Here is a 17,031-nt window from a genome sequence, read left to right on the forward strand (position 1 = left end):
TACACTTGCTTCATGCCTTCTACTTTATGCTTTATGCCTTTGTTTTACTCTCTCCTCCACATCATTTATGCTCCCCAATCACCATGCGCCACCTAGCATTGCTTTCTTACTCCTAATTAACCTACAAAGCAAATAAACATAGATTAGCATGTTGGCTTAAGTCAAGTGAACTATAGTCAACAAGTCAAACCTAGTCAAAGGTCAACAAGTCAACTAAAGTTGATTCAACTAAGCCAACTTAGGGAATCAAAAAATAACAAACACAAATGAAAGGGATGAAGGATTAGTGAACTTCCTTTCTAAACATGCTTAGTCTTCTTAAGCATGTGCCTCCATCCTTGGTTGGGGTCAATCCTTCATCATGGAGGAAGTAGTACCAATGTAGCTAGCACAAGGTTGGTGGAAAAGCTTAGCTTAGAGACCATTCCTCATGCTAAGCCCTACAAGCTTGCTTGGATAAGTAAAGAAGGAGAAATAAATGTCAATAAACAAGTCCTAATTAACTTCTCTATAGGAAGCTACAAAGATGAGGTGCTATGTGATGTTGTTCCCATGGAAGTCACACATATCTTACTAGGTAGGCCATGGCAATTTGATAAACAAACTTTACATGATGGCCATACCAACCAATACATTTTCTTCAAAAATGGGAAAAAGACAACTTTACTACCTCTATCACCTCAAGAAGTTAATAAGGATAGAAATAAAATAAGAAAAGATAAAGAAGAAAAAGAAAAGGGGCAAACTTTCACCAAGGTGTTACTTGCCTACAAAAAAATTCTTCAAAAGCAAGATGTGCATCACTCTTCCTTCTCTTCCCAAGCCAAAAAGGAAGGCCCAAAGCATAAGCAAGAGAGGAAGAATAGTCTAGAAAATAAAGATGGCCTAACCAAAGCTAGGGGTAATACCCTTAGAAAGGATGGAACAAAAGCTCATAAAAGGGAGGCGCAAATCCTCCCCCAAATCAAGTCAAGTTCCATCCACAAAGGCTTAAAGAATTTGTGGTCAAATTCTCTCCAAGAAGGGGAGGATGATGAAAGATTGACCCCAACCAAGGATGGAGGCACATGCTTAAGAAGACTAAGCATGTTTAGAAAGGAAGTTCACTAATCCTTCATCCCTTTAATTTGTGTTTGTTATTTTTTGATTCCCTAAGTTGGCTTAGTTGAATCAACTTTAGTTGACTTGTTGACCTTTGACTAGGTTTGACTTGTTGACTATAGTTCACTTGACACGTGGCATTTTTTAATTTTTATTTTTTAAATTTAAAAAAAAAAATATATATATATATATATATATATTTTAAAAAAAAATAAAAAAACCACAGATTGACACGTGACACGTTGACTAACGACGTTAGTCAACTCTGTCTGAAAGGGACCTAATTGAAGCAATTTTCAAAAGTTGGGATGCAATTGACACTTTTTTAAAACCGCGTACCTATTTGACACACTAGCCTCAAACTGGGTACTATACGAGTAATTAAACCTTATTTAAATTTATATTTTACCTTAAACTTTATTTTAAAATTTAAAATATATAGATCGATAAATTTGTATTTCAAATAGTTCTATAATATTATATATCAATAATTTCTATAAAAAGTTAGAGTTGGTTTAAAATTAATAATTTTAGAAATTCAAATGTAAAATTTTAAAACAATTTCATAACAAGTTAAAATAAATATGTTTAAAATTTTAAAACTAAATATAAATAAAGTTTAATGTAAAATATAAATTTAAATAAACTTAATATTGTTAAAATATTTAATAAAAATATCAATGTTAATAAAAATATAATTATCATATTTATATAAAAGTTTAAATTTGGTCTTAATTTGGAGGGGATGAAATTGAAATATTTAAAAAAAAATGAGACTGAAATTGAATCAAAATAACATATATATGGACAAATTGATATTGAGACAATAACTTAACACGTTTCACTATATTGACTTGACACATAGCACAATACTGACATGACACGTGACAAAAATAATTTTTAAAATAAATTATTTTTTTTAAATAAATAAAAATTTAAAAACCGATAAGTTGACATGTGATACATACCATTAATACCATATTATCGTAATTGACCTAATTGTTATACATTTTAAAAAATATAAACTTAATTGAAACAAAAAAGAAATCTGAGGACTTATGAAATTTTGGTACAAAAACTATGACCAATGGAATATTTAACCTAAAATGAAAGGAACAAAATGTACAAGAGAGTACAAAAAATCTATTTTGATTCTCTAATCATATTTTCATAAATTAAAAATAAAAATAAAACTTTATTAATGACATGTTTTAGTATGAAGTAATCACTTAACACAATACTATTCATATAATTAACAACTGACCCTAAAAAGAAGGATAAAATGTACTTAATCATTACTTAGCCATAGTTTTTTAAGTGTCAAGAAGAGTAAATATTAACAAAAAGAGAAATAAATGATAGACATAATGAAAAAAAAAATATAGATTAATTTGGTTATGCCTGAATGTCGAGTTCAATCCAATCATGAATTATTCCATCGTTTTTGGAATTCAACATAAACATACATTTTTCTATTAACTTATCATGAGGTTTATTATTAACCTATTACAAAAACAATACTAAGTAGTATAGCAATCTACTACACTAATGCACTGAAATACGTGTTGAAACCAAATCAACTAATGAGAAAAATGAATTAGAAAAGATATCACTTAAATGTCACTGATCTCTGAATATATAAGTGAATGTAAAAAGAATTTTTTTCATAAAGAGCTTGTAGATAGAACTTCTTTCAAGAACACTACATCATTTAAAAAAACTAAAATGATGTCCTTAAAACTAGAGAGAATCTTGAATAACTGACCCTTTTACCAAATATGTATTTACGAAAAAAGTTTTTGTTTAAATTTTGTGAGAAATTCCTATAAATATATAATTGAGAAACAAGGTTAATTGATTATTATTTATGATAACAATTATATTGTTTTTATTAAGATATGAAATCTACTAAGAACAATTGTTCAAAACGATAATTTATTATTTATACAAACAATATTCAGGAAAATGTTTACGAGATGACAAACACAGAAGCAAAAACATTACATATATATATCCAATGCTTCCACAAAAATGTTTACGAAGAAACTGTATTTTGCTGCTCGGTTTTAGCCAACTTTGCTCGTATAAGTTTGTCCAATATGGGAGGCTCCAATGGAACCGGATCTAGACACCGTTCTGCGGTAGCAACAATCACCTACGCCCAAAAGATACAAAAATCAAAATAAGCACAAGAGATGCATAAGATATTAGGAACTAAAAGAAGCTAGTTCAGAACAGGGGGCAAAAGAAACTGTAGACCTAAAGGTAATTTTCATAAGAAAACTGCGTGACATCACCATGGAAAACTATGTTTAAGAGAATTTTCCTACCTCATCTAGCAAGAAGTCGATTGCAGCTTCATCTTCAACTATATCCCTTAATGGGATCCTTAGGAATTGGATATCCACTTGAATTTGCTGGAATCCACTTCGGTTAAAAGTCTGGAGTCGGGCAAATTCTAGTAAACTTTTAAGGCACAATTTAACTAAAGTTGTAACTACAGACTCCTGCGGTCCATAAGGAAAATGATATCAAGGTTCCCTCCCAATCAACTATTAACATTTAAATCTCCAATATAATAATCATAAAATACCTGTGTATATTCTACTTTGGTAAAAATTTCAACTTTCTGCTTAAACAACTTTGCCAGATGCGTTTCCAAAAGCTGGCTCCTTGCCCTTTGAGTGTTTGACCTACCCAGTTTCTCTTCCCGTAATGGGTTGCTCCTTGAGGAAGCACTACTTCCATTACTATCAGTCCTGCGGTGCTTACGTCTACCTTGAGGCAATATCTGCTTCACTTCCTTAACTATAGCTTCAAGCTGGAATAAAATGAAAATAAAGGAAATTAAAATTTCCTCCAGTTTGCTTCCATTAAAATTTGATCTTTAACCAAAGCGAACAGTGTTGTGCAATCCACAAAGTAAACCTCACCGAATGGAATAAGATTTTTTTATTGTTGTTGCTTCAATTAATTACAGATCATTTTCATCACATTCATTATATTCCAGATAAGCAAAATCTATTATGACTAGTATTCAATTGCGATGCTTAAACCATTCAATGCAAACTTAAAAGACACAGAAAAGTGCGGTTGATAATATATAGATATACCAACCTCTTGAAGAAACAGATCAACAAACATATGAACTTCTCTTGGCTCTTTATGCTGTGTAAAGAAAAGAAAAAAATTTCAGATTCAAGCTCTTTAAAGACAACCAATCACCAGTCTTGTGAAAAAAACGGATATAACAGACTGACCTTAACCCAATTAGGGGTGGTAAACCTCTTCTTCAGGAGAAATGATACACTCTGAGTTCTCATATTTACGTACTGAAAAAAAAAACAAAAACATATAGGGAAACACTGTTCAATTTGAAATACTTTTAGATAATAAAGAATTAGAGGACTTGTAACGGATCAGGTACAGATAACTGGAGATTAAATATCCACCAAAACCAGAGCACTCAAGAAAGTGTACTACGAAACAAAGAAAGTGAAGTAAAGCTTGCTAGTTCGCTTATAAATCAGGCAACAGCCCCTCAAAAGAAACGATCCCAGAACATCAAAGCAAAACCATAAGAGCTATCCATCCTTAATAAATTCAAAGGACAACCAGACATTGTAGAAAACATGACCATTTTATAATCAAATGCACCATACGTACATATGATAGGATTACAAAGTCCTCTACCAGTCAAGTAAAAGCCAAGAAAAAAGCAACAAAAGCCACAGAAGAAGTTAATAAGAACTGCTCAAAACTCAGTTGTCAACATTCCCGAAAATCTTAATACATTGTTCCAGATAAAATTAACTGACAGTGTAAAAAATGAACAGGCAGCTAAACTAATCAGTTCTTGAGAGAAAGCTCACAATACATAATGTAACAACTGCATCATTTCCAGGTTTTGAATGGTATTGTATTTCACATGCAAACAGGCACTGTCTACAGGCTTAAATGGTCAATCAAATTGAAACTCATCTTTTCCATGGAAACATAAATATTCTATGGTATTAAAATCAAGCTGGAAAACATAAAAATGCTTTATGCCTTACCTAGGGAATATATGAATAAGAATGAGTGACATACAGACAAGGACAAAAAGCGTCATATGAATTGCAATTCCATTAAAAGCAAAATATGAACTTAAAAACGTACCAAGTGCAGGAACTTTTCACCAGCTGACCGAAATTTTCGACATATTTCTCCAGGAACAAATGCAGGTCCAGATTCATGACCTCTAATGCTACCCCCAGAAAAGGAAGAAGCTATTTCCTGAAGATTACAAGGAAAACTTTAGGTATACCCAGAGGATCTGAAACAAAAAGTAACACAGTGAAATTCCAAGAATGGAATATAAGTCTATAAAGTGAACCCTTGCCTCGGTGACTTTTGGGATGACAGTTTGTTCAATGAAAGAAGACAACTGGGCCAGTACAAGGACAAGGCCAGCAAAAGCTTTATCCCCTTGAGCACCCTCTGCCAAACCGTGTGCTTGAATAGATGAGTTACTTCTACCTGAAAATAGAAGGAACTGATCCTCCAGTTTCCTAAAAAAGTCCTGAAGTCCTTCTTGAACCCAATCAATAATTAACTCTCTTAATCTAACTACGATCCCGGAGTTTTCATCTAAAATTTTGCGGAAATCCTGAACGAGAGTGATTAAATGTAAATGAAATGACATAAAACGGAAATAGGAGAAAATCTCAATGGCAACACATGCATGATGCATACATAATTGCATATAAACTTGGTTAGAAGAATCTAAGGATAAAAACGTGCTTACCAACAAGACATTCAAGCTTCCTTGAAGAACTGCTTTTGTACTTGCATCAAGAACAACATCAAGAGAGCACTGTTCTGCACCATCCTTTTTCAGGATTTGTAAGAGGGAGCCTACAAAACAGATGCTATCTCAGTGCACAGTTAGGAAGACAACTTTCTAAAATTTTTCCAGTAGCAAAAACCATGTGAATATATAATAGAGCTATTTTGACAAGTGAGAATCAGCAACAGCATAATTCATAGCATTCTATGCTTCTGATCATTGTAAAAAAAAAAAAAAAATCTGTCACATTGGTGCAATCATCAAACTAAGATTTTTAATTTCTTGATTCTCCTACAAGGTACGGAAAGTATTTTAAACTTTAAGCTGAAACCTAATATCAGAAACATTCTGATTACAAGTCAAAGAACTAACCTGAGATGTCTTGCAGAAGATGAGAAAATGCACTTCTAACAAATGACATGAGAACAACCTTTGCAGCCTGGAAATATTTTGGGTTAGTCGATTCAAATTAACTTGGTAATGATTATATTATAAAAATATGTGAAAGGAAAGAATTGAATAGCTACAACTTAGGTGAACAAAAAAAGATAAATGGATAACCTCAAGAGAATGGTTTGAGAGAGCCGCTTCCTGCAAGACTTCATCTATTAGGAGCACATCATTCCAGATAACTCCTGTAATTACAAATTTAAAGAAGTTTTGAAACTGGTTTAACAATTATTCCCTTTATTTCCTTTTAACTATCGAAATTTTGAAAGATTTTTGTTTTTTATTTAGCTTTCTTCTTCAAATTTCAATACAATACTAATTACTCTTTTCTCATTTATACATTTACTCTTCATCCAATCTTGTATTAGATTACGTTGCGTATATGCATTTGTTGGGGCATAGAAATGAAAAAGCGTAAAATAAGAAATCTTATAAATTTTTATTTAGATAGAGAAAATTTAAAACATTTCTTGATTTCTCAAAAACAATCTTAACCATACGTTTATTTTTTAACTACACAAACATAGGGAATGAAGAAAAGTGAAGAAAACTTGAAAACAAAACCTTAAAAAATGGAAAACTAAACAAAATTTCATACTTAGCTTTCCCCGAAAATTTAAGGCGAAAGTTGAAAAATTCGAACATAATAATTATGCTTAGGTACGTTTTATTATAATCTAATAAATAATTAAAATGAATAATATTATAATAATAAGTAAAACAATTTAAATAATAACATTATATAAAATAATATATAATATTCAGTAATTAATTTTATAAAAAGATAAATTTAATCAATTAAATTATAAATTAGTTTTATTATACTCTAATTTTTTAAATTGATAGGTAGAAAATAGATAGTATAATTATAATTAATAATTTAAATAATTTTAAAATAATTTTTATATTATTTCCAATTTCGTAAAATAATTATTTTATAACTAATTATTTTTTAATTTTAATTTACGTTTATTTTAAATGAATTTTAACTACTGTTGTTTTGGTAATTTATTATATTTTCAATTAATTTAATTTTTTTCTTTTGTTAAATCAATAAACTTAACAACAAACTTGTTATTCATCTATCTCCCCTTTCCCACTCTCTTTCTCCTTCTTTCTTTCCTTTTCCACTCCCTCCCCAACAAAAAAACACAGAAATGACACTTAAACGGAAACGGATAAAATAATATAAATACAAAATATTGACAAGTTTAAGAGAAAAAGAAAAGGTTCGGACACACAAATTACTGAAAATTTGCACAAGGGTAAATGGGGAAAACAAAATCAAGTGCTTCCCATTATATTAAACAGGGCAAATGGAATTTAGCTTTTCTCTTTGGTATAGCTCTTTGCCAAGATGTATTAAGGTGAATGCACTCATCAGCATCTTGAAAATATTTCGCAAAAACATATCCATATTACTGATTAGTATTATAGTGGTTCCAATGGATTAAATACTCAAAATACATAAGTAGGAACCTTTAATTTATCATACATAACACAATCTATGAGATGAATATATAGCCAAATACAAATGGAGATAATGATGAGTTTCTCTTTATGGTCCAAATATATCATCTAAAAGACATGATTAGAAATGTTAGAATAACTACATCTATGTACTATCATTATAAAGGGTAGAGTGTTGGAAACATCTATCAGCTATACCTATAGTCGTACCTAGATGTAATTCCCCGGAAGTTCTTCCATTACTTTTGAGAAATTAAATGGAAAAAATTTCCTCTCTTGGTTTGCATATGTGGAATTGTGGTTTCTTGGTCAAGGTCGGTCAAGGTCATCATGATCACCTTGAGCAAGATGGAAGCAATGTGCCCCGTGAAAAAGTTGAACAGTGGAAACAAGTTGATTTCTAGTTGTGTGCTATATTGTGGCCGTCTATTGAACCAAGACTTCTGATGTCCCTTAGAGCTTTTAAAACATGTCACTCCTTTTGGAAGAAAGCTCAAAACATTTATGTCAATCATATGCAACATCTCTATGATTCTACAAACAAGCTTGCATCTCTCAAAATGACTAACTATGATATAGTATCATTCATGACTGAAGCTCAATCTACAGTTGAAGAACTAAAAATGTTCTTGGAAGTCGAATCTTTGGAGGAAATTGTTAGAATTGTTACGTCTATGTATTATCATTAACCCTAAGTATAGGGTGTAGAGTGTGAGAAACCTCCTACAATTGTATCTAGTTCTGCACCTAGGGTCCTAATGCAGTCTCTTAGTCTTCTATATATCTTTGTATCAGACTTTCATTATAAATAAAAGAAAGTAAGAGGGGTCCTTTAAGCCCTCTAATCATATATTTTTAGTTTTAATCTTAAGTTGGTATGATACCTGGACGATCTTGCTTTGGTTTTTGTCTCGTCTTGTCCACCACCCTTAGTTGTCTGCGGCTGTCCAGCTTGGTTCGTCACTATCTAAAGTTACTCACTGCTATTTTTAACTATCCAACATTGTCAACCACTATTTTCTGCCAGTCGTTGCAGTTTCGTCCGACGACCACCGGATTTGGATTGCCTCTCCGAGAGACAACCAACCTTGCCGATGTGAAGGCTAATTTGCCACCACGCGCCACTTCACAGTCTACTGCATCTAGGCGTGTATCCCTCACGTGCCGCCTTCCCTCCATCGGAACTTCGTCGCGCCACCACCGCAGGGATTGCCAGAGCTTCCTTTCTCTGTTCAGCCCCTTAGAATCTTGTTTGGGTGAGGTCCCAAAGCCTCCCTTGTGGAAATCGCCCTAGGGTTTAGGGTTTCTCTTGTTTTTCACGTTTGCTTACTATACTTTGTCTCCCTAATCCAAAATGATCATTGTAAGTGCTATTTTGTTTTCTGGAAGTCCTTCCATTACTTCTGAGAAGCTAAATGAACAAAATTACCTATCTTGGTGCGCTGCCATTGAAATGTGGTTCCTTGGCCAAAGACATCAAGACCATCTTGAGAAAGATAGAAGTCATGTGCATGAAGAAAAAGTCGAACAGTGAAAACAAGCAGATTTCCAACTATGTGTCCTATTGTGGCAATCCGTGGAGCTAAGACTTTTGATGCCTCTTAGGGCCTTCAAGACATGTCACTCATTTTGGAAAAGAGCTCAAACCATCTATGTCAACGACATCAATGTCTTTATGATTCTACGAACAAACTCGCATCTCTCAAAACGATTGACCATGATATGATCTTCTTCACGAATAAAGCCCAAGCCACCGTGAAAGAACTCAAGATGTTCTTGGAACTCAAGACGTTGGATGCCAACGACATTCAACGTCTCTATGATTCTACGAACAAACTCGCACCTCTAAAAATGATTAACCACGATATGATCTCCTTCATGAATGAAGCCCAAGCTACCGAGAAAGAACTCAAGATGTTCTTGGAAGTCGAATCCTTATAGGAAATCAAGAAGAAGCTTGACGAATATTATATGGTGATGATCCTTCGTGTCGTGTGTTCGAACTATCATCATGTCAAAGATCAACTTCTGACATGTAATGAGATCCCTTCTATGGATTGCTTGATCACACGCCTTCTTCGTGTGTCGGTGACTTAAACTAAGGAAACCCAGGAATTAGTGGAACCATTTGTCATAGTTGTCACCCGAGGAAGAGAAGCACGTGGCACCAGAGGTGGAGGACGTGGCGGTCAAGGGCGTCTTCAGTGCACCTACTGTAAAAGAATGGTCACACCCAATAAAACTGCTATTCCCACCATGGATTTCCTGCCAAAACAACCAATGTCTCTAAGGCTGAAACTGTTGAATCCAAGTTCACTGAGGACGAGTATCAAGAGTATCTACAACTCAAGTCCAACAACTTGGCCCAGTCATCACCATATAATATTTGTCAAGTTTCTTCTTGATTTCCTTCAAAGATTCGACTTCCAACAACATCTTTAGTTTTTCCACTACAAATTGGGCTTCAGTCATGAAGGATACCATATCATGGTTAGTCATTTTGAGAGATTCAAGCTTATTCGTAGAATCATAGAGACATTGGATATCATTGGCATAAATGTTGAGCTTTCTTCCAAAAGGAGTGACATATTTTGAAAGCTCTAAGGGACATCAGAATTCTTGGTTCTACATACTGCCACAATAGAGCACACAGTCAGAAATCAACTTGTTACCATTGTTCATCCTTTTCAAGGGGTACATGACTTCCATCTTGCTCAAGGTGGGCACGATGACCTTGGCCTAGGAACCACATTTAAACGGGTGCAGGTCAAGAAAGATAATTTTTTCCATTTAGCTTTTCGAAAGTAATGGAGGGGCTTCCAGAGTGAAATAGCAATTCCAATAGCCATTTCTGACCAAGGAAACAAAAAACCAGCGAGAAGATGCGAAAACAACAAGGATATCAGTGTTATTGATATCAGATAATGGAAAATATTGGATACCCTAAAAATCCTTTATAAAGTTATGGCGAAAACCATAACGAGTTATGGCGGAAATATTAGAATTAAAAGAAATATAACATATAAATATAGATAATTAAAAGAATTTATATTTTGTCTAGAAGAATTTGAAAGGCAACCACTGCCAGTGAGCGGCGGATACTGATGACGACCAGCAATGGACGGTGGCTACCAGCGATGAGCGGTGGCAACCAGCACCAAGCAGCAAGGCCAGTCCAAGAAAAAGAAAAAGACATAATTGAGAAGGATTAGTTGGGGTATTAGGTTAAAAGAAATGTTTATTGGGCCTAGTGTTATTAAAACTCCGTTATGGCAGCGTTGTGGCAGCATTATGGCGGAAAACAGTGGCGGTTTTTCAGCCTGCTGCCAAACGAATGCGGTGGCGATGCGGGTTTTCATATGGCGGCCCATGGCAGCCACTACTTTCATAACGAGTGGCGGGTGCAGAACGGCTATGGCAAAAAAGGCGGCACATCATGAAGAAGTAAGGGCAGGGACATGCTAAGAAACCTTGCTTGCGAGATGCAGCTGAGCAAAATGTAACCCTAATTGTAGCGCTAAATATGTTCTCTTTTTTGTGTATTAAGTGAGTTAAAAGCCCAACTAATGTTTTATTAAAAATTGGACCAAGCCCAATAAACATTTCTTTTAACTTAATACCCCCACTAACCTTTCCCAAGTCTATCTTCTTATTTTTCTTGGACTGGCCTTGCTGCTTGGTGTTGGTCGCCGCCGCTCATCGCCGGTAGCCACCAGTCACCGCCGGTCTCCACCGCTCACCGACAGCCGCTGCCTTTCACATTCTTCTAGACAAAATATAAATTTTTTTAATTATCTATATTCATATATTATATTTCTTTTAATTCTAATATTTCCGCCATAACCTGTTATGGTTTCCGCCATAACTTTATAAAGGATTTCTAGGGTATTTGATATTTTCTGTTATCCGATATCAATAACATTGATTGGGTTTGAACCAATTTTCAATAAAACATTAGTTGGGCTTTTAACCCACTTAATAAACAGAAAAGAGAACGTATTCAGCCCTGCAGTTAGGGTTACGTTCTGCTCAACTACATCTCGCAAGCAAATAAGGTTTCTCAGCATGTCGTTGCCCCTACTTCTTCAGAAGGATGACTTCGAACCACGTTGGAACGAATCTTTGAAGGCCAAAACAGAGACACAAGGTCCAGCGAGATTGGCGACAGCCGGCGAACTTACGTTGAGCAAATGGCGGCACATGGAGGAGAACTAGCTTCTAGTGTCGATGGGGTTGGTTGTTGCTCGGAGAGGCGCTCTAGATGCAGTGGTCATCAGCAAAAACAATGGTGGTCGGCGACGGTGGCTGGTTGAGGACAGCGGTGACAGACGTTGAGCAACAACGAAGAAAGTGTTGGAAATGACAGAGACAAGCAAAGCAAGATCAAACTGCTTTGATACCAACTTAAGATTAAAAATTGAGAAAAATTATATTTTGGAGGGCTTCAAAGACCCTCTCATAATCTTCTACTTGTAATGAGAAGTGATACAAGAATACATGGAAGATTAAAGGACTACAGTAGACACCTAGGTGCAAAACTAGGTACAGCTGATAGCTTGTCTAACACACTACTCCCTACTTAGACTTAATGACTATACATAGATGTAATTATTCTAACACTTATTATGTAAGCATTTTTGTATAAGTTGTTTCTAGAATTATTTCCATAAGTCATCCTTGAAAGCATATCAAAATAAGCTGAAAACTAGTAAGAACATATCAAACGCTATTTTTAGAAGTACTACCATTAAGTGTTTATGTAGTCATATCGATAAGCAGTAAATAAGCCTACTAAACACACCTTGTGTCTTTGAGAAATACAACTGCATTGCTCAGAGGGAGAACAATTCCATGTAATTTAAAAATATCCAGGCATATAAATAATGAAATTGGATAAAAAAAATGCTACATTTTGTATTAAAAGTAAATATCATATAACAGGCATGGGACGAATGCCACTGACTCATTTAATGCAGTACAGAAAGTAGAAAGACATATAGCTTTAGAAATCAAGTACTTTTCCAAAAAGCTATGAACACACAAACAAAACACAAAAAATACGGAAGTACTAGCAAAGGCCAACTACTTACGAAGAACACCAAGTAGATCATCTGGGCAAATCCGTGTCTTTACATATTCCTCAGCAAATACAAAGTTCCTAACATACATTAAAAAGTGTGCATATTATACAAATTTAATCAAATGTGAATAAAAATGTTTCTTGAGGAAAAATAATGATACAAACTTGGTAACTAAGTCTTCAGCAAGTTTAACCAATTGTTCATCGGAATCAGGAAATATAACTCTAAAAGCACGAACTGCCTCCACAAATTCATGAACAGCTGCCTACATTAAGAAATGGGAACAATGATAGATCCTAATTCATCAATCTTATAACATCAGGTAAAAGAAAAAAACATACATACAAACGGAAGTAAAATAGGCTGAATAGAAAGGGAAAATATGGAATTGGATTGGAAAAGTAATAACATATCACATATTTCACAGATTATTTGACATGACCATCCATGTAATCATTACTTCTTTATTTCCTATTATCAACCAACTCCTTAACATTCTTGTCCAGCAAATGAACATCAACAATTGTAGAGCTACTTACATAAGTAAAATTTTACGAATTTCAAGTATGAGTTAAAAATCTCACATTAAATGGAAATGAGAAAGTTACGTAATATATAAGAAATAAAGACCCATAAAAACAAAGCTTTAAGGTCTTGGGTTGGAGGTGGTGTTATGATCTCTTATATAGTTAATTGATGGCTCATTAGTGATGAATCTCCCGTGTATCCCCCTAAAAAAATCCCAACAATAGTATTAAAGTATGGTTTGTCTTAGAAAATGGCTTAGAGGAAGGTAAGTACGTCTCGTTATAGTAAAACACAACATAGTTAGGGTGAGGGAAAATGTGTTGAGGTAGTTGATAGATACAAGCATGTTCCATTATAGTAAAAAACCTATGGTAGAACTCAACACACACTTAAAGGAAAGATTGTTAGGAATTCAAGTATAAATTTAAAATTTTACATCGAGTAAAAATGAAAATGTTGAGTAACATAAGAAAAAAAAAACTCAAACACAAAGCCTTAAAGTTTTGGGTAGGTGGTGTCATGATCTCTTATATGGTGACTCATGACTCATTAATGATGAATCTCCCCAATGTATCCCCAAGAAAAATCCCAACATGTACATTGCCTAACTGATGCATGGAAACTTAAGATTAAAAAAGAGAGAAAAATATATTCTAGACGGCTTAAAAGACCCTTCTTATGATCTTCTATTTGTAATGATAGAAATCCAATACAATGAGAAGATGAAAGATCAAAAGACTGCACTAGACTCCTAGGTACAAAACTTGGTGCAACTCATAGGTACATCAGGAAGTAGTTCCCAACACAACTACTTCCTACCCAGATTTTAATAGTCATTCTAACAACTTCAATCTCTGCCACATATTCATATTCAACACTTCAGGATACTAAACCAATACTTATGGATGAAGTGTGTAATCTATGGAGTGGTTATACTTTTATTATGACAATAATTTATAATATTTTTTTTATTTTGACAATGCCCAAGAAATGTGATTTTATGAATCAGCACAATTGCAATTATATATTCATTCTGTTTTAAGAATTTGTATACATTGCTAAATATATCTTTCATGTATAATATCTTGTTATTTTCAAAATAAACATATCACCATATTAGATACGCTTCGTATCTCATACATGTATCATATTCATGATCATAGCCTCACAAAAACTTCTACATCTATATCTTTTTCTTTTTAATACCTAATCTATAACTAGCTTAATTTTTTTGGTGAAGAATATCTTGCTTAAATTGGTGCTCTAGGATACACACATAACCTCAATGTTGTTTTATCGTCAACATCTTAAGTAGCCAAATATATGATAGTGAATTAGTAATATGAGATATCATTGGGTACGAGAGAAAGACAATATACAAAAGGATAATGCTTTGGCACTAGTTACCTCGTGAGCAGAATAGTCCCTGGATGCACTGTTTATTTCTATAGGGTTAAGTCGAATATCTGTAATAGATTGTTCTAACTTTTCAAATAACTTCGTCTTTAAATTATCCACCTGCCAATAAATTGAAAACCTAGCATCATGCAACATTTATTAATAACACACAAAAAAATATGATGCTATTTCTCTCTAAAAGGTAGGGAAAGAGAATATGGTGGTTGCTCAAAGCTCTTCATACAACGCCAAAAAAAAATCATCATGGGGCAGTTCTTCAACAATAAAATTCAGAAAATATTTACTAGCTGATAATATCCCATCAAATCTTAACTAGCATGCAAAAAGAAATTTTTCTGTTTATAAAAAGTGAACAAACCGGAAAATCCAACTGCTTAAGAAGCACTGCTGCATCTGCTCTCACTTGTATTGATTCAGAATCTGAAAACAGCTTCCCCTGGTTAGAGAGAAAAATGTCAAATCATGATAACAAGCTTCCAATAAAAACAAGAGACTATATATGTATGTTAATGTTAATAGTGACCAATTGAACATTTTAAATTTTACCGTGTTTGGAAGATCAGATTAGAATGGTGCATTGGGTAAGCTAATCCTATCCAAGTTTACTATGATGAATTCAGTAACTACAAAAGATAGCATCTAGCTATCCATCAATTGTTGATTTTACAACTTACCAATTAAACAAGCCGCAATTTATTTTCCATTATTGCCAAAAAAGGAATAGATAAAGAAACTCAGTGTCAACTTGCATTTTACTTTATGATTCATCTCCGAACAGTCTGACATAGATGAAAGAACTATACCTGTAAGCTTTTTACTATGATAGCCATTGCTTCTTCAGAAGCTTGCTTACAATCCCGGAATGATGAATCTCCATATGCCTAATAAAGAAGGGGAAAACGAGATATTTCATTTAAGACCTGGATTAACATGTTGTATGTAAAAATAATAAAGGGATTGAATCAGAAACTATATAAGCCAGGCACAACCTTAAAAATTGGCATTGCTCCAGTATAGAACCTGACGGCATCTGCGTATGCTTCTGACTTGATGCACTTACCTAGTCTATCGGGTAGATCATATATGAACTACCCTTCGGCAAAGGTGAAAAGCATGTCAGTCATATTCCACTTCCACAAAAAACGCTCACAACTCATATCACTAACTGATATATGGAACATGAATATTTCAGTAATCCAAAGCCACCAGAATAAAGAATTAGGTACGCTTGCTTTGATATGTAATACCTGAACTTTACGAAGAAGATTACAAGTCCGATGCACTTTCTCAATATGCTCCCTTTTGTCAAATAGAGAACTGTTGACACTGTCACTTCTTGACTGCACAGACATGATCTGCATTGGAGAAAAATGTGAACTACAACCAAACTCCATTTCTTCCAATCACTATTTTGATTCTAATACTTTCAACAAAGTCGGTACGCTACCGTTACCTTTTCAAGAAGCTGTTCCATGTTTGTCTCCATCCCTGAAATGTTGCTCTTCATCCTGTTCAAAAAGCAAGCATTAGATGCAGACAATTTTGACACGATAAAGCAAGAGAGGGAGGGTTATATGCATACATGCCTCTTTATAGTGTCTGTGGCACTAATGAACTTGTTGTAATTCTCGTAGACCAGCATTTGCAAGTCCGTATCGAGATTCTTTATTTCAGCAGCCACTTCAACGTGACGTTGAAGCAGTCCTTCCAAATTGGACTTGTACGCCTGCATAATGCATCCATCCATTCAATGAAATCGAGTGAAAGTTCAAATTCATGTTAGTTCAAGTTCGTGTTTCGCGATGAGAGTGATTAATTGAAGAAGAGGGATACAATTTTACCAGGATATTCATGTACTGATCGGGATCGAAGGAAGTGGAATTGATATCGTCAAGGGAAGCGTGTTTGGAAGTGGTGTCAGAGTTGGAAGGGTCTGGGGAGTAGAAACTCGATAGCAGATCTCTCATCCTCTTCGCCTTGTCGTCCATTGGTGCTTCATCAGTTCCCATTTTCCCCTTTCTCTTCTCGTTTTCCTCCGCTGTGTCGGTTGAACCAACTCCGTTCTCCCTCCGATCTGTGAAACGAGTTTGATCTTTGTTGAAAGTTGAAAGGGAATGACCGTGTTGAAGTTCAGTGGAAAACGGGCCTACATTG

The 17,031-nt window shown here is 34.3% G+C and overlaps 1 protein-coding gene across 1 annotated transcript; it reads right to left on the minus strand.

Annotated features, from left to right (window-relative positions):
- Positions 1–3,019: 3,019 nt before the first annotated feature.
- On the minus strand, positions 3,020–16,989 carry LOC114191695 (vacuolar protein sorting-associated protein 51 homolog). The gene is made up of 20 exons (XM_028081042.1): positions 16,719–16,989; positions 16,464–16,603; positions 16,331–16,385; positions 16,125–16,232; positions 15,867–15,965; positions 15,681–15,758; positions 15,236–15,313; positions 14,866–14,976; positions 13,095–13,195; positions 12,940–13,007; positions 6,491–6,564; positions 6,302–6,368; positions 5,888–5,997; positions 5,483–5,749; positions 5,260–5,376; positions 4,362–4,433; positions 4,219–4,269; positions 3,695–3,922; positions 3,432–3,608; positions 3,020–3,256 (listed from the first exon to the last, which is right to left on the minus strand). Exons 1-20 carry the CDS (start codon positions 16,884–16,886, stop codon positions 3,137–3,139), a joined length of 2,289 nt encoding a protein of 762 aa, XP_027936843.1. The 5' UTR covers positions 16,887–16,989; the 3' UTR covers positions 3,020–3,136.
- Between the last annotated feature and the right edge of the window lie 42 nt (positions 16,990–17,031).

This window comes from Vigna unguiculata, chromosome 7 (genome assembly GCF_004118075.2).
Source record: "Vigna unguiculata cultivar IT97K-499-35 chromosome 7, ASM411807v1, whole genome shotgun sequence".
In the NCBI taxonomy this organism is placed as follows: Eukaryota; Viridiplantae; Streptophyta; class Magnoliopsida; order Fabales; family Fabaceae; genus Vigna; species Vigna unguiculata.

Excerpts from the sequence above, each read along its gene's own strand:
- LOC114191695 (XM_028081042.1), bottom strand. The coding sequence starts at position 16,886 with ATGGGAACTGATGAAGCACCAATGGACGACAAGGCGAAGAGGATGAGA. Across the intron at positions 13,008-13,094 it reads GCTGAAGACTTAGTTACCAA|GAACTTTGTATTTGCTGAGG; the intron begins GTTTGTATCATT and ends AATGTATGTTAG. Across the intron at positions 3,609-3,694 it reads CCAAAGTAGAATATACACAG|GAGTCTGTAGTTACAACTTT; the intron begins GTATTTTATGAT and ends TATGGACCGCAG.